At 43.8% G+C, this 17,420-nt stretch overlaps 2 protein-coding genes across 3 annotated transcripts; one reads left to right on the top strand and one right to left on the bottom strand.

Moving 5' to 3' along the window:
* Nucleotides 1–6,933: 6,933 nt before the first annotated feature.
* LOC4348650 (protein IQ-DOMAIN 19) lies at nt 6,934–8,836 on the bottom strand. Of its 2 annotated transcripts, XM_015758275.3 has the most exons (3): nt 8,268–8,836; nt 7,938–8,183; nt 6,934–7,874 (listed from the first exon to the last, which is right to left on the bottom strand). In XM_015758275.3, exons 1-3 carry the CDS (start codon nt 8,685–8,687, stop codon nt 7,146–7,148), a joined length of 1,395 nt encoding a protein of 464 aa, XP_015613761.1. In that variant the 5' UTR covers nt 8,688–8,836; the 3' UTR covers nt 6,934–7,145. The 2 variants fall into 2 exon arrangements, with proteins under 2 accessions (XP_015613761.1, XP_015613760.1); XM_015758274.3 differs by having other exon boundaries at nt 6,934–8,183.
* A 5,922-nt stretch (nt 8,837–14,758) lies between these two features.
* LOC4348649 (alkylated DNA repair protein ALKBH6 homolog) lies at nt 14,759–17,383 on the top strand. Its single transcript, XM_015757645.3, has 7 exons — nt 14,759–14,947; nt 15,041–15,101; nt 15,232–15,270; nt 16,146–16,258; nt 16,351–16,618; nt 16,700–16,746; nt 16,849–17,383. The coding sequence occupies exons 1-7, from the start codon at nt 14,798–14,800 to the stop codon at nt 17,023–17,025; spliced, it is 855 nt and encodes a 284-aa protein (XP_015613131.1). The 5' UTR covers nt 14,759–14,797; the 3' UTR covers nt 17,026–17,383.
* The last annotated feature ends 37 nt before the right edge of the window (nt 17,384–17,420 follow it).

Below are 17,420 nucleotides of genomic sequence, written 5' to 3'. Positions count from 1 at the left end.
TAAGATGTTTTGACATCCTTGAATAGGCATGTAAAATACATGCATGAATCTATACGAATCTAATTAAAACAATTTGAATAGACATATAGAACACATGCATGAATCCATACGAATCTATTTAAAATCTAAAACAACTTGTATTGTGAAATTATAGGAATTAATCTAAGACTATCTAGTTGAAAGTGACAAAAATCCACATGAATTAAGCACAGATTTAACATATTTAGCTCAATTCTTCAAAATAGATCTTCAATGTATTCAAAGCTTTAACACATATCATCATCGTGATTACCCCTATTACAAGCTCAGCACACATATTTAATCTGTTAAATATACATGTATTTCTTTTTATATGTACAGAAATCGAGACAGATTAAGATTACAACTCCGATACCTATGTGTCGATTAATTACGTGTATAACCTTACCAATAATTTGTTAAATATGATTATGTATTTAGCCGATGTAAACTAAATTAAGTATAAATGTTAGGATATATCAAATACTAATAAAAAATCCATTGAGATGGAGATGAATGTAGAAATTGTTCATTTAAAGATAAAAAGAGAAAAACAGGAAGACCCATACGTGTATGCTCGATTGCGTAGAGGAGTTGTTTGCGTTTCACAATTGATTTTGACAAACAATTTTTGAAAAGAAATTTTGAAACAAACGATGAGGTTTACATTACACAATAATTGAAAGTAAACTTTACATGAGTAATAATTAGAGGAGCTATTTTTGTTCCACAATTAGGTTTACATTACACAATAATTGAAAGTAAATTTTACATGAGTAATAATTAGAGGAGCCGTTTTCGTTTCACAATTAGTTTTGAAACAAACAATTTTTGAAAAGAAATTTTGAAACAAATAAGGTTTATAATACACCGCTATTTTTAATGTAATTGAAAGTAAATTTTACCTGAGTAATAATTGATCTTCCTCTTTCTAGCGTATGCTCTTTTTAGCCTTATTTATCTCATAAAACCAAACTATTTATCTCATAAAACCGAACTGATAGCTGATGGTTTACTTGTTTCGAGAGATACACCGACAGAACATACGATCAAATTTGCCAGAACATGTAATCTGATTTGCCAGGGAGGAATTTAATTACATTAAAGTTTTAGATTTTTGAAATGAGAAAAATTATATATGATGAAGTGATTTTGAGATGAAAGCTCATATCTCCAAGGGCAAATTTGTTACATGGCATCTAAAAACGTGTAATTAGTTGGTTTACACTACAAGAACGCGTATATCCTGGGCATAGTGAAGAAAAGGTACTTAGCTGTTGGACACTTGCGGTATTATTTTATTATTTCTAGAGGAATTGGATAGAGATATTGATGTGAGAATAAGATTATGCCCCTGCCTTCAGGGTTTACAGCTAACTGGTTTTATTCAAACCCAGACCCAGACCAATCTCACTCTCCTAAATCCCCGTCTCTCTCCTCAAACCCTAGAAATTGAGGGCGGTGAAGTAGTTGCAACAGCATGGTCCACGACTAGCGGCGAGTTCCGTTGAGGGTGATGACAGATTGAAGTTGCGCAGTGGTTGCACCGATGGAGCTGTGAGCCTGGTGTGGTGTCATCGATGCTTGGAACGTTGGCCCTGGGGTGATGTATAGGATCAAGATGTCGACTAGAGGGGGGGTGAATAAGCAATTTAAAACTAAATGGCACTTTATCAAAACTAACCTAAGTTGCTAGACAAGGAGAGATGCAAAGTTAACTAAGCAACTAAGTTAAGTTTTGCAAACCTAGGGTGATATGAGCTCAAATACATCTCTAGGAAAGTAAATCACACACCTAAGTTAAGTTTTGCAATCATAGGGTGATATGAGCTCAAATATGTCTCTAACAATGTAAATTGCACAAATGTAAATGCAACAAATAAAATGAGACAAGATACTGGGAATTTTTCACCGAGGTTCGGAAACTCGCCGATTTCCTAATCTCCGTTGAGGCGAGCCCAACTCCACCGATCAACCACAAAGCCACCGCACACCCCCTTCGTCAAGGGGTGGGCAAGGTGGGAGCCGGCCCACGGAGAGGACTACCCAAGTCTCGATCACTTTGGTAGTTCTTCCTTCACTCCGAAGGTGGTGAACTCCAAACCACTCACAACCGGGCCGAGCCTCCTCTACTATCTCCTCGGAGAGGTCACCGGGCAACACCTCCACAAGCCGTTTAGGAGGCAGCAACCTCCAAGAGTAATAAGCGATGACCCGGCTCTGAGATGATCAAGTGACACACTAGCTCTACAATGAAGCAAAAGCACTTGACTATTGGCTAACCAACCCTCAATCACACCTAATGGATGAACACAAGCACTAGAGAGTGTGAGAGAGTGTGCAAGGGGTGTATGCAAGTGAAGCAAGTGCCAAGAGAGCTCCCTTGCTGCTAGTGGGGGAGTATTTATACTCCCACCAACCAAAACATGCCGTTGGGGGTCGAAATCCCCCAACTCAGTGCACTACCGGTCAGACCGCCACTGTGTGGCCGGTCAGACTGGACTACTATGCAATGCACTGACACACTGGGGGCCAGTCAGATCGCAGGTGTGCGGCCGGTCAGACCGGCCACAACTCGGTCAGAACACCGTCGGCTCGGTCTGACCGGCTACGGCTCTGGCGGCTCTAGATCGCCATCCCAGAGCACAGCCACCAGCCACCAGGGGGCCGGTCAGACCAGGGTTAACCCGGCGGTCGTACCGGCCGCTACCCGCCGGTCTGACCGGCATATATGCCTCGGTCAGACCAGCCCTGGTCAGACAATCTCAAATGTATATAAATTGAAAGAGTCTAAATGAAAATGACCTAATGTGGCAATTTGATCATCTCTTTGTCTAGGTCATTACCCCTCTTAATAGTACGGCAAAGCTATAAATAAACTAGCACAATTTTGATCGCCCAAATCCTCGATCAATTTAAAATTAAAACACTAGTTTAACGTCTTCTTTTCCTTTTGCTTTGCGCCATCAATTTTAGTCCACGATAATCATCCATGCACACATATAACGTAATCCTATCTCAAAATATATAACTCAAAAGAGCGGTTAGTCCACAATAAGCGCTTGTCATTAATTACCAAAATTAACAACGGGGGCCTAGATGCTTCATGATGTCACTGAGGAAGAAGCCCGTCGCTACCAGGTTGAAACCACCGCGCCACACTTGCTACCAGGACATGTCGGCGACGATCGCTGCCACAGCCGCCATTAGTCATCGTCTCCGCCCAAAATCTAGGGTTTATGATGGGGATCGATTAACTACAAGAGTCCTCGAGGCTGGTTTGAACCGGACCCATTCAGGTAGAAATAAGTTCAACCAAGGGCAAACTTGTCTTTAATGGTTGTTTCTCTCTCCAATTACTTCGTAAATAATAAAATAATACCGCTAATTACCGATTTTTTTACAGTGCCCTATAGCAGATACGCGTTTTTGCATTGTCCACTAAGGGTGTGTTTGGTTGGGTGGATGAGCCTGGATGGGAGATGGCCATCCGATTTTCTGTGGTGTTTGGTTGGAGGGCAGTGTGGATGGGGCGGCCTGGAATAGGGAATATTCCCTCAAGATGCTGGATGAGTGCATCCGACCGATTTGGCTGGATGAAGCCATCCAGTTTTGGTCTGGGTGATGTGTCCTATTCTGATTGGGTGTGGTTGGTTTGATTTCTCCAAATGATTTTTTCCCCTAAACCATTTATCTAATTTATGATTTGATTACACCATTATATTTGTTATAATTAAATCTTTAAAACAAGATCTCGGATGATTATATTTTGATAAAAAAATGTATATGACAAATGGGTCCCACTAACTTATGGCTTTTCCCATCAATGCTATATCCCTCCAACCAAACAAGAAATTGGATCGCCATATCCATACAAAACAAACAAAAAATTGGATCACCATATCCAACAAAATATGGATGACCATGTCCCATCCATGCATGACCGTGAACCAAACACACGCTAACCAATTACACTTTTTTGAATGACCTGTAGTAAATTTTGCCTATCTGCAATCGGAAGCTTCGTTAAATCAAGATGATTAAAAGTCTTGTGCTTAATTTGTGCTGACATTTTCGAATTGAATGTTTGAGATTTCGAAATTGAAAGTTCATTGCACATGTTAAGTAAATGTTTTAAATACGTGGAGCATTTCTTTTTTAAAAAAAGGAAAAGCGGAGTACAAATCCTCAGCACAAACAGGGAGGCTAGGACTTTTCTACTCGTGCGTGCGCGCCTGGCCCTGAATCGGCTAGGCGCGCCGCGTGCACGGCCTAGGTTCGCCGCGCACACGCGCAAAACTAGCTAGGCAACCTGCCCCGGATGAAACCAGCAGCTTGCTCCTTAATGAGGGTGATGTTGGCAATGCACAGTACGTCGACATCTTCACTCTTGACTAGCCTTAGCTTAGCTATCCATAGGTAAGCTTAGCTTGGGCGAGTCTTGAGAAAAGGAAATAAATAGAAAGATAGAGAGAAGCTGTTGGGGAGTTTGGACGGACGCTCATACATACGCTGTCACGCATGCACGCACGACCAAAACATGTCAACTTTGACGACGAGTATCGACCGTCGGTTTGGTGATTGTTGGTTGCGTTCAAATCGAATATGACCGCATATTGTTTGACCATGCTGCTTGACATGGAGCAGATCTGACAGCCATCGAGATAGAGCAGCTTGTCTGTAGTTTACTGTCTTTTTTCAGTAGCAGCAGCGATCGTCATCATAGGCTTTTTTTCGTGGGTGCCACGCGCCGACGTGCGTGAGCATCTCTTGAACGTAGTCCCAAAGCAACGAGCGGCGGCCGTTGGGATGGATAGCTTAGCTAGCTGGACGCCGGCCATGCATCCGTTGTCGTCGTAGCCCGGCCCGGCCCACGTGATCCCCGTGTGGTGGGCTAGGAGTTTATGTTGTTCAGATTGATGTCATTTTAAACGATACCGATTTTTTTTTGGTAAAGTTATCATAAATGTGCATTCATTTAGTTTTTATCAAACTTTAGTAAATATATAAGAAATTCAGCTAAAATTTGGCAATAATACCAAATTGTCAAAATTTGGTAAGATTTATTTCGACTACAATCTGAACAACCCCTTAGTTTCTTCAAGATTTGGACAATAGATGGCAATGGCCCCGTTTCCCGTTTCACCGAGGTGAATTCACCCATTAGAAGGTGGGGATGGTTAGAGTTGGTTTTTCATGAGAATATAAACAAGAGTAGACATGTCCCTGTCGGTTTTCCCAGGGGCGGGGATGGTCCTTCATTCCCATTCCTCGCTCCTAGTGGAGACCAGTGGCGAAGCCAGGAATTTAACCCTGTGTGGTCAATTACTACTAGTTTGTATTTAAGTGGAGTCTTTTCTCTAATTTTTCTGGATTTATACATGAAAATCAAGGTCTATAGGGGTGTTTTTCAAAAATCTATGGGGTCAGCCAACCCCATAGCTTATGCATATGCCCGCCACTGGTGGAGACCTGCATAGGGATCCAAGTTTAATGTTTTTTTTACTTATTTTACCTGATTTTATTACTGGTAATCTTTGATAAACGATAATATTGTGTTTTTATCATGTGAATTAGTAGATAATATTACTAGATATATATATTTATTTATTAATATAAAGTGAGAATATATGTTTAATTGTATATATAATTTGACATATGCATATTGTTTTAAGTGCGGACGAAGACCCCTCGAGGATTTATTCCCCGTGTGCGGGATGGGGATGGGGACAAAGTTTTTCCCTATTGTACCTGCGAAGACGGGGACAAGGAAAGTTTTGTATCGTGGGGGTGTGGATGGGGATGCATTCCTTGACAGTTAATTCCCCGTTACCATCTATAATTTGGATATTGCAATCTTCTAAAAATACTTGTTTAAAACATATTGTTATAAAAAAATAATTTTATAAATGAACTGCGAACTCGATCTTCACCAAACCCGATGACATTGAGATCTAACATCTTAACGTCAGATGCGTTGGCGCTAACACTTTGCAAAGAATGGAGCAGCTGATGCTTTGTCCCGATGCAGCTTGTCTCATAGGGTGAGCTTATGGGGCCGATGGATTGAGATCCAGTGCAGTTGTTACTATCACTGCAACTTTAGCAGTTGCAAGGTAGCTGATGGATCAAAAACCAGCGGCTCAGATCATCAGAAAATACTATTCACGAATCACTGTAGCGTACATTGTTACTATCACTGTTCACGAATCACTGTGGCAGAGCAAATCCAAGCTATTGGCTGCATCGATCCAACGGTCATAATATGCTATCACTGCTAAAGTTGCAGTTGTTATTACAACTGTATTAGATCTCAATTCGGGGCCGATGTGGTAGGAGGTCAGTGCCAATTGGCCTCCTAACCTCAACGCAAATAAGCCTGATGCCAAGGTAGGGGGAATTAGGCACCGCTGTTTATTCTTAAAATAAGTTTGTTCTAAAAGGGTTAATTGTGAAAATTTTGGTAGATCCCCTCTCTCCATAGGGAGAAAACGACGAGCGTGGTGGGCCCACTACGACGAGGTCAAATGGTCAATTAGTGTTTGGGTCGTTTAGGCCCACCAAAATTTAGAGAGCTCCACCCAAGGGCTTTAAAGGGAGGCCCATTCGAGGCCCAATTTTGCCGGCCCTAATCAAGCCCAAAGCGATATAACACTGCGTTTCATCGCAACTACAGATTGTACGTACCTAGAGTCCTAGAGTACTGAAGATGAAATCATCGATGAAGATTCTGTGGTTCATTCAAGAACTGGATCGTGTTCGCTGGTTAATTGCGCATCAACGATGAATTGTAGCACTCCGTAGCCCGTACCACTACTCGATTCAATTGATGGCAAAATTCCGCACGATCGATCTCGTTAATTTTCATTTGTCCTTCTTCCATCATTCATCAGAGAAAAAAAAATCATGTACAGATTCAGTTCGAATCTCTCACATGCACTGCCCATTATCGTACAAATCATCCACGCATTACATCGATCGAGATCACACGTTGTGTTGCTCACATCTCTATCAACAGTTGGAACACGGAATCGTTTGACAAGAATTTGCTCAAAAAACAACTCGAAATTGATTGAAATTTATACAAACTTTGACGGAAATCGGCGAGCGAGCAAGTGTTTGGTCGATCAGTAGTGGCCCCTGTGGAGGTCTAAGCCGACGAGGGAGCGGCAGTAGCCGACGGTGGTGGCGGCGGTGAGGACGGAGCTCGTCGTCGACCCGCACTCGCTGTCCTTGAGCGACGCGCTCGATCTGTCCAGCTGCTTCACCGACCATGGATACTGCCCGTAGCTGTAGAGGTGGTGGTGGTGGTAGCCGTGCGCCGCCGGAACGCCGACGTGCGACGACGAACGCTGCATCTTGACGCTCCTCGGCACGCCGCCGCCGCGGCGGCGGCTGGGCTGCCGCTCGAAGTGCGGCGGCGGCGGCGGCGGCTGCGGGAGGTGAGGCTCGGTGCGCTGCCTCGGCGCGCTCTGGGAACGCGCCTTGGCGCGGGAGGACTGCGTGTTGGCCATGTAGTTGGGGAAGAACTCGCCGCCGCCGCCGCCGCCGCCGCCGCCGGGGGATGGCGGAATGTACGGGCTGCTCCGCGCGGTGGCCGGCTCGAACGGCGAGAAGTCGTCGAAGTGGCCGCTGTACGACGCGTCGCGCGGCGGGCTCGCCGCGGCCGCCGCCGTGAACGCCGACGACGACGGCGCGGGGGAGCACTGCGCGTAGTAGCCGTACTCCGCCATCCGCCGTTCCCTCGACTCGCTCGCCGCCACCGAGCAGCTGCTCCGCCCCCGCCGCGGCGGCGCCGGCTCACCCACGTCCACCTCCACGATCTTGGCCTGCTCCTCGCCCGACCTGTCCATCTCCTGCAAAGCGTGTACATAAGAAAAGTTTCCACGGCGGCGCGAGGGGAGGCGCGCGCGGCTTACGTAGGAGCGGCGGTGCCGGGGGTGGTGCGGCGATGACCGGCGGTGGTGGTGGTGGCCGTGGCCATGGACGTCGTCGTCTTCTTCCTCCTCGAGCATGCGCATGCGTTGTGCGCGGAGGCGGGCCTGCGCGACGAGCAGCGCCTGCATGCGGCGGAGCGTGGCGGTGGCCTGCTTCCTCACGAGGTTGCCTCTGATCAGCGCTTGCAGCTTCACGAGCCCCCTCAGCGCGCACAGCGCCTTCCTCGCCTAGCACATTCCACAAATTCTCTCAAATTTCGCCCAAATTTCGATCGAATGGGTGCGGAATGAATTAGTGCTTTTTGAGCTCACCAGGTAGCCTCTGTAGGTGGCCTGGATCATGACGGCGGCGACCACCTCGACGGCGCTCGCCGACACGTCGTCACCCTCCGCCGCGGTCGCCACGGCGGCGACCGCCATGGCGTGCTTGCTCTGCCCCTCGAGATCAGCGACGTCGCGCGCCCGCTCCGACACCGACGCGAGCCCGGACACGCTCGGCTCCGGCGTCGACGGCGCCGTGACCGCGGCCGGCTTCCCCATCGCCGCCGCCGACGCCGACGCAGACGACCGCCGGAAGCTCCACCGCTTCTTCTCCCTGGTACTCGCCGCCGCCACCTCCACCGCCGGCGTCGCGTCGCCGCCGCCGTGCTGCTGCCTCTCCCCTGATCTCCTCCCACCCCCATCCTTCTTCCCCGCCAAGAAGCTCCTCAGCCACCTCCCCGCCTTCCCCATCGCCAAGAGAAAACCTCACCAAGATCGCTCGCTCACACGACAGCAGCAGAAGCAGGGACGACTATATAAGCGCTCGCCGGCGAGGGAGAAGATGACCGGCACAACACCCAATCACCAACCACCACACAGTACAAACGCTTCTCAGTCAACACGAGAGGTGATCAATGGCGAGCCGGGCCGGCATGTGATGTGATGTGAGCGAGGAGAGGAGGATCGGGAGGAAGGAACGTGGAGGTGGGGATCCTAAATTCCCGAGCTACGAGCTACGAGTACGAGCTAAAAGCTTGGCTGTCAGAATCTTTCGCCATTAAACTACACATACAGGACGAGAAGATGGCGGAGAGCCGGTGAGAGAAGCTAGTGTGTGTACTGACACTGTGTGTGCTCAGCTGAGCTTGGGGCCATGCTCGCTTCCAATCATGGCCATGCTCGCGAGGAAGACGATGGATTGGCTGTCTGTCTGTCCTTGTGGATTGTGATCTGTGTGAGCTGCAGCCTGTAGCAGCGTAAAAGGCAGCAATGGTCTGAATTTTTCTTGGATCAGTCACTAACCATATACATAGCACTATGATATATCTGTCTGCTGTTGATCTTTCTTCAACAAACCTCTCCATTCCATATTATAAGATGTTTTGGGTTTTTTCATAAGTTAAACTTCCACAAACCTGATTAAATTTGTACAAAAATTTAGCCACATTTTTAACATAGAAAAAATATATTACAAATAGAGATTTAATGGAGGTTTTAAATAAAAATTTGGTATTTTTAATATGTTTTCTTATAGAGATTTTTTATTGTTCTTGAGGTTGTGCAGTACCAAATCCCGACCGTTGATCTAGCATCATCCAACAGTTAGAAATCGTCCGTACCTCATGGTATTGCACCTCCTCATCGAAGTGATACCATGGGTGGGAGGGTATTTCTGTCATTTCCTGTTTCACGAGAGGGAAAAAATCGTCGGGAGGGCAGCGAGACCGCGAGAGGCAGGGGCAGCCAGATGCGCGACGGCGGCGGCAGTCGATGCGCAACGGCGGCGGAGGGATGCGCGACGGCGGCGACTGGATGCATGACGGCGGTGGCGGGCTCGATGCACGACGGCGCGGCGGCCTAGATGCGAAACGTCCCTGGCCAGCACAGACGACCAGCAAGAGAAGAGACATCTTTTTTGTTTGCCCGATCATACCCCTGCTAATCCAACGGTTAGATTAGATTGGTACCTCGTATCTCATGGTATCTCATGGCACCTCCTCAAAGATGAAAAAGATGAGATTTGCTCTGGTCAAAAAAAAAAACCTCGAGGTACTGGTAAAAGGAGTATTTGACTGACAGATTTAGTCAAACCGAAAGATCAAACTTAGAACATCTTATAATATAAAATAGAAGGAGTATTTGACAGACAGAGACCATGAATAAAACCGTAAATCTCGTGAAATTTCCTGAACATGAAATAAATTTGTCTCATAAAATCCTGAACATGAAATAAATTTGTCTCATAGTTTGTACCTGTCATGTTGGCGACCATTTTATCCTCACATTTCCCAATTAAACATATCTGCTGGCGAAAACCGAGACATGTGACCGTGTCTGCGTGAGTTAAATAATAAGATGATTGCCCTGTCCTTACTGCATTTTTGTATGAAGGAAAATGTTATTATTTTCGCAAGTGAATCGTTGTGGATATCTGCATGTTTTTGTATGGATGCATGATCTGTAACCAGGGGAGTTGAGATTACTGGTTGGCAACCACATGGTTGGTCTCCTATAATGGTTTCTATTCTCCTGTGACCCTTGTGTAACTTGTGTGTCGGGTCATCAGAGACAAACAACACTAGTGCAGGTACTAAACCCAATTACTAACAGGAGAGAATAATAACAAACAAAATCGTATACCCTAGATAGTTACAAGATATACTTAGTAAATATTACCTCTTATTTTGGATTTCTTACAAATTACAATCTACTTAGTCTTTTAAGACTTACTTTACATATAGATTTCTCATATAACTTATTGCAAAAAATAAACCTCTAGCCTAATGCAAAGTAATTGACACCGATACTCTTAAAACCCTGTGGTTATTGGCGCCGACCTCCGATGACCAATAAGGAACAAAAGTCTCCACCTCCATCCCTCTCTCACCACCTCCATTTGATTTGGCATGAAATAGACCAAGTAATTAATATATACCTTTTTCTCATCCCCTATATTTTTTTTCATTGTACTACATGATGTTTGAGCTCAGTTCAAACGTACCTCCTGCACCTCTCTTTTCAAATCCAGTTAATTTTGGCATAAACTTTTTTTTCAAAATGAAATTGACCAAGTAATACACCTCCTTTTTTTTCATTTCCATGTGACTTTTTCTATTTCTATTGGATGATGGTTGAGATGGGGGATACAATCTAGCCTATACGGGGTGTGAAGGTCGGCACAGATAACATCGGCGTTGAGGGTCAACGCTAACGATATTGGTGATAACAATCTCTATGTCATTAGCCATGGTGGACTCTATGCCACCCGCGCTATGTTTCGGCGCCAACAACATCCAAGATGCCAGGTTTGGAATGAGTTTGATAGAAGATCTATTTATAAAATATGTTTTTAAAAAGCACCAAATTGCTAAAATTCCATATCCTAATTGCTGTTCAAGAGGCAAGACATATAGAATGATCATTTCACCCAATGTAGCTAATTAATCCACAAAGGATATGATTGATGTGGTAATTAATTGAAGTGCCGTCGTTGTAGGCAGGTTTTGCAATGGACATAGACGAAACCAGTGGCACTGTCAGTCGTACGTGCTAAGGAGTGTCGGCAACTGAAGATGAACCATCATCATGTACGTGCCCCAGGCTAGCTAATAAAAGAGCAGAAATGCAGAATTCAGGGATGAACAGTGTGCTGCTACAGCTGCATAATAAGTTTGTCACTGTCGTCGTCGATCGGTCGCACAGCAGAGTTGGTTGTGTTCAACGTGTGCATGCTAAGTATAGGGTGTGTTTAGTTCCTTCCAAAGTTGGAAGTTTGGGTTAAAATTGATACGATGTGACTGAAAAATTGTGTGTGTATGACAGATTGATGTGATGGAAAAAGTTGAAAGTTTAGATCTAAACACAGCCATACATTCAGGCAGCTGTGTGTAGAAAGCTGCAGGGAACTGCAGGAACCGCCCTGCCCATGCTGCTGGCCACAAATTGGCCCCGTTCTTTTCTCCAACAAAAGTTGTATTAAGATTAAGATTTTCGTGGCATGCTTTTTAAACTAATAAATGGTACGTTTCGTGCGAAAATTTATTTTCCCAACTTACCTAACTCATCTTCCTCGTTTTTCCCATGCATGTTTTTCAAACTGCTAAATGGTCTATTTGTTAGCTTATCAGTTACAATTGAAACTTCAGTTTGAGGGCTTTTTTTTGGATCGAAGGAATTTTTTTCAAAAAATGAAGGATTTTATTCCTTGGAAAATACTTTCTATGAGCTCCTTGGAATCAAAGAAATAAGGGTAGCAAAGTCCTATGGTATGGTTTCTTATGCCCTCATTTCATAGGAAAACAAACATGAGGTCTAATATCGTCTTTTCATTTCCTTTGAGAACTCCAATGCACTTACTCTCTTTGGGTCTGTTTGGGGAGCTTAAGATTCTGATAAGCAGCTGGTTGGTAGCCTGCTTCTGAAAATCTGGAAAAACTGGGTTTCCCAGCTTCTGACTTCTAGTTCATTTTCTAGATTCTACAACTACAGCTTCTCACAATCTGGACCAATAGCTGTATTGTTTGTGGGGACTTCTAATTTTGGGAGAAGCTGCAGCGGCATAAGCTCCCCAAACAGACCATTTATGTCTATACACACTCTCTCTAATTCCTTCAAAAATCTTGTGTTTTATTTCCTGTGAACCAAAGGCATTGCTTCTGATATCTTTTGTTCTGAAGTTCTGTAGGATTCTACTGTGTATGACATCCTATTTTTTACGTTTTTCATGTTCCCGCGTTTTCAAAATCCTGTGTTCCAAAAAGAACCTTTAAGACTTGAGTTCATTTACAGGTTTTTATTTTCAGCTCTAACATTCCTAAAAGTAATACAGACATTAACACTTCCATTCATGGATCAATTTTGGTTATTTTGTTTTGAATTTCTATGGCTTACCTGCCCTACCCCAACTGATCAGAGCCAAGTAGCCGGTGGTTTTGTTGCTGGCATGTGGCGCCACTGTGTCATGTGCATGCATTGCGCTTGCGCATAATAAGGAGAGAAGAGGAAGGATAATTAAGCTTGGGCTGTTGCAGAGCAGCTACAGATTATTGCAGAGGTAAGGTATAATGGTGTGCATGTACGTGTGCAGACGATGGTTCCAGGAAAAGACTATGGGTCTATTTGGAGGAGATTCTGGCAGCTGAAGATTTTCTAAAAACTACCCCCAAACAATCCAAATTTTCACTCAAATTATAAGAAACCGTAATTATAGAATCAAAAGATAAACTAAAAGTTAAAAGCTGGGTTTCAAGATTCTACAAATTCTAAACAATCCAAATTTTCACTCAAATTATAAGAAACTGTAATTATAGAATCAAAAGATAAACTAAAAGTTAAAAGCTGGGTTTCAAGATTCTACAAATTCTTACTAACTAGCTTCTCGTTGGCTGTTTCTCAGAATTTAAGCTCCCAAACAAGATCCTATGAATTGGCCGGCGGCACACTGTTGCATTGCACAGCATGACAGCAGCACAGGTCGATCTGATCTGATCTGCGGCAGGGCATGCAGCTGCCATGCCTGAATGCCAGGCAGATGCATGATTGGTCTATTGGGAAATCATTTTTGTAACTTCAATCGGCAAGTATGTGTATATGCTCTTGATGTTTTCGCTTTGATGTGGGGAGAAAGTAGATTCAATGTGAGATTTTCAATTGTTTTCGAGAATTCATATTTGGAATAGTAAAATTTGACCGGAGTTTGATTGAAACTTGACGGAAAATGTTATACCACTAGGCTACTTATAAAGTCATCTCAAAGAAAATAGGGAAAATGTCCAAGGGGGAAAAAGAGATATTTGTGCAAAGAAAAATATTTTTGCCCGCTCTAAAACAAAACGGGACACTTACAGTTTGCTCTACAACAAATCGGCCACTGCCAAAACTTAAATTTTAATACTTTGTTTCGAAGTTGATTTTACGGTACTTTCAACATGATTTCTTTTTCAACATTATCTTTACAAGTTGCTAAAAACACATAAATGTTTTATATGTGAAATAACTCAGTGGCGAACAGGTGGCGACATGCCGATGGGGAGAGCGGGCTGGCTGCCAGCGGCACAAAGCCCATAGAAATGTAATGAAAAGGAATAAGTTCACTTTGAGTCCCCTCATCTTGTCGTCAAGTTTAGATCACATTCTTAAACCGTAATACCAGATATAACGTACTATCCATTAACTTACAAAACCAAAATACACAAGGTCTTGAGATAGTATTGAGACCGGTTTTGAGTGGCGCGGCACTGAAAGTCAACAAGGAAATAAAATATCTGGTATTGTGGTTTTCAAGTACGTAGGCCCTGTTTCTTTCAGCTTGGGATTATTATAATCTAGATTATTGAGTCAGATTACTATAAGCTAGATTGTTATAATCTGTAGTAGAATAAGCGGTTAGTTGTTTCTTTCCTAGATTATCAGAGCCTAGATTATTGGGTTTGCAAGTCTAAAGAGGGAGTGGGGTGGCATGGTGGGTAATTTTTCACCCAATAATCTGGAAAAAGCTCACCTAAATGAGCTTATCAGATTATAATAAGCTGAACCCCGGATTATAATAAGCTACTTCAATAAATTGTCTGTTTCTTTCAGTTTACTCCAAATAATCTGGATTATAATAATCCCAAGCTGAAAGAAACATGGCCGTAATCCAAACTGGACGCCAATATGAGAAACTTAAAGTGAACTTATTCCTAATTAAAAGGCCCACGCTATACAGCCCACAGAAGTATAATGAGAAGGCCCACGCTAAACAGCCCACGTAATAACCGCACGGCCCACGGATCCGATCCGAGCACGGCAACCTGCCTCCTCTTCTCTCGTCTCCTCTCCTCGACTCCAAAGTCCAAACTCTCCAAGCAGCAGCAGCAGCAATGGAGGACGACAAGACGACCCAAGAATCATCGGCGGCGGCGGCGCCGCCGCTGAGGAGCCTCGCGGACTACGCCGTCGGCCCCATCCCGACCCTCCTCTACGTCCCCGGCTTCATCTCCGACGCCGAGCAGTCCCAGCTTCTCCACCATGTATTCCTCCCCGGATTGCTTGCTTTTTATTTTTTGTGTGTGTCTCTGTGATCTTGTGGTTTTGATGCGTCTGGTGCTCGCGGGGGGATGCAGATTTACCAGGCGCCAGCGCCCAAGTGGAAGTCACTCAAGAACCGGAGGCTGCAGAACTGGGGTGCGTGTTACTCTCTTCTCTGAAGTCTGATCCCTCGCTTGGAAGAGCCCCTTTTTTTCCCCTTTCCTTTTGCTTTGCAATGGGCAAGGTTTTGAGTTTTTGACTGAATTCGATTTGTTGGTTTCTGCAGGAGGAGTGGTGCATGAGAAGGGGCTCCTGCCGCAGGCATGTGAGTATATAGCAATCAAAGCTTGCAAATTTTAGCTCAACTTTGTGGTTTATCTAGTGTGATTAGACAGGATATTGCATGATTGAAGTGATATGAATTTCGTGGTTTTGTTTTATGTGATTAGACAAGAAGATATTGCATAACTTAAAGTGATCCCCTTTTAAGTTATTGACCTTTTGATTCATTATCTAAAAAGATCTTCTTGTTCAAACTGTAAGCATTAACAGCTTGTCTATATTAAGGGCTTGGATGCCACAAGGTTTCTTGTCTGAACACTGCATAAACAGAACTAAAATTTGGGTCTCCCTCTGTAATCTGCTCAAATGAAGTTCCTTAGGTGATTGAGAATTAACTCCTAGAATAAAGCTTAACAATCACCGGGGTTGCCGTGTAAAACCGTTTCAAACAGCATCAAGCTCTTTCTTGGCCAGCAGAGTAGTTTACAGTAACAATGTCATGAACATCTATTGGCTAGTTTGGCACAACTCAAGATTTCCCAAATTACCTTACTTAAGGGCTTCAATTTACAGCCCCTCTGACTGGATCCAACTTATTTGAGGCTTCTAGTGCAATGAGGATTTAGGCTTAAATGTAAGGCCTTAGAAACCTTCACCTTTGGCCTAGCTTATCTTTAAAAAATGCATAAACTGAAGCAGTAGTTCAAGCTAGTCCAAAAAGGTTCCCTAAATGACTATATTTCTTATTTTGTGGACTGCAATTATTTTCTGGTATTCCATACTTATTTGAAAAACAGTGATACTTGGATGATTACAAGTATGCTCACATTTTACTTTTTGAAATATGCAACATTTTATTATTGAAGTATCAATCTATATATCAGTGAAATTAAACTGAATGTGCATCTCATACTGCAGTACCTTCATGGCTAACAAAGATAACCGACCGAATCTGCCAATGGACTGGTTTATTTCCTTCAGCAATCAATCATGTTTTAATTAATGAGTATCATCCAAATCAAGGGATCATGGTTTGTAGTTTCCAGCTCCTTATTGTTTTTTCCCCTGGCTTCATATTATTTTTTGCCGTACACTGAACTACAAGTAACATTGCACATTTCAGCCACACCAAGATGGTCCTGCCTACTTCCCTGTTGTTGCTATAATTTCTCTTGCTTCACCGGTTGTGATTGACTTTACCCCTCATCAAAGGCTTAAAGGGGAGGACTTTACAGATCCCCAAAATGCACACTCTGGAGAGTCGCAGGCAACTACAACAGAGAGCAATGGTTCCCATAATCTTGAAGGTGCAAATGAAACTGACCCTGCTTCTTCATCACTTCTTCTGATGCCGTGCAGCCTGCTGATATTCAAAGATCAGGCTTATACAGGTTAGATGAGTACATTTCTTTTCTGCTCATCTAGGCACATTTGAAAACTTTTTTATTTTTGATATTTGATGAGTTTTGCAGACTACCTGCATGGAATACAAGATAATGAGCTACAAAACCTAGACAAGGTGCCACAGTTTCAAACTCTGTAAATCACTTGTACATTTATTTGACAAACATTTGAGCAAATCCCGTACATAGAAAACCTAATACTTTTGTCTCATTGGCAGGTCGCCAATATGTTACAGTGCCCAGAATTCAAGCATCTAAATTCTGGTGATGGGCAGGGGAACACAGATGAGTCTTGCAGCCTTGAGCAAAGTGGCGTCTACCGTAGGACTGCGAGGAGAGTCTCGCTAACGTGTCGGCTGGTGTTGAAAGTTCACAAGAAGCTGTTCAAAATGTAGTCTATTCCTGTTGGTTGGGTTAACAAGAAACAGTGTAGAGTATATTCTAAGAGTAACCTGTGACATTATGCTGGTACCGAAGACTACTGACTGGTGTACAAGGCCTTGATCTGCAAGCTGGAACAGCATGATTTGTCTAAATTCTGAAAGAAAGAAAAAACTGTAGTTGTTTGGACTAATGGGCAATATGCTGCTGCATGGAAGAGGGCCCTGACTCCTCAATAGTGTTTAGTTTTGAGACATTACTGTGCTTTTAATGCCCGTAGGAATTCAATGGCATATGGCATTGTACTATTGTGTTTTTTCAGTTTTAACTGCTCATCCTATATTCGGAAGGAGCCCACACTTTCAGTTTTAACTGCTCATCCTATATTATGCTGTTGGGATCGTACAGA

The sequence above is a fragment of the Oryza sativa genome, chromosome 10 (assembly GCF_034140825.1).
Source record: "Oryza sativa Japonica Group chromosome 10, ASM3414082v1".
NCBI classification, from domain to species: Eukaryota; Viridiplantae; Streptophyta; class Magnoliopsida; order Poales; family Poaceae; genus Oryza; species Oryza sativa.
The sequence above is the reverse complement of the archived record's forward strand: the minus strand, read 5'-3'. Positions and strand labels throughout refer to the sequence as shown.

What these genes read in the sequence shown, in the direction of transcription:
- LOC4348650 (XM_015758274.3), bottom strand. Translation starts at nt 8,687, where the DNA reads ATGGGGAAGGCGGGGAGGTGGCTGAGGAGCTTCTTGGCGGGGAAGAAG. An exon ending in CCACCTACAGAGGCTACCTG is followed by an intron (nt 8,184 to 8,267) that starts GTGAGCTCAAAA and finishes GGAATGTGCTAG; the next exon opens with GCGAGGAAGGCGCTGTGCGC.
- LOC4348649 (XM_015757645.3), top strand. Translation starts at nt 14,798, where the DNA reads ATGGAGGACGACAAGACGACCCAAGAATCATCGGCGGCGGCGGCGCCG. An exon ending in CCGGAGGCTGCAGAACTGGG is followed by an intron (nt 15,102 to 15,231) that starts GTGCGTGTTACT and finishes TGGTTTCTGCAG; the next exon opens with GAGGAGTGGTGCATGAGAAG. An exon ending in ATCCAAATCAAGGGATCATG is followed by an intron (nt 16,259 to 16,350) that starts GTTTGTAGTTTC and finishes TGCACATTTCAG; the next exon opens with CCACACCAAGATGGTCCTGC.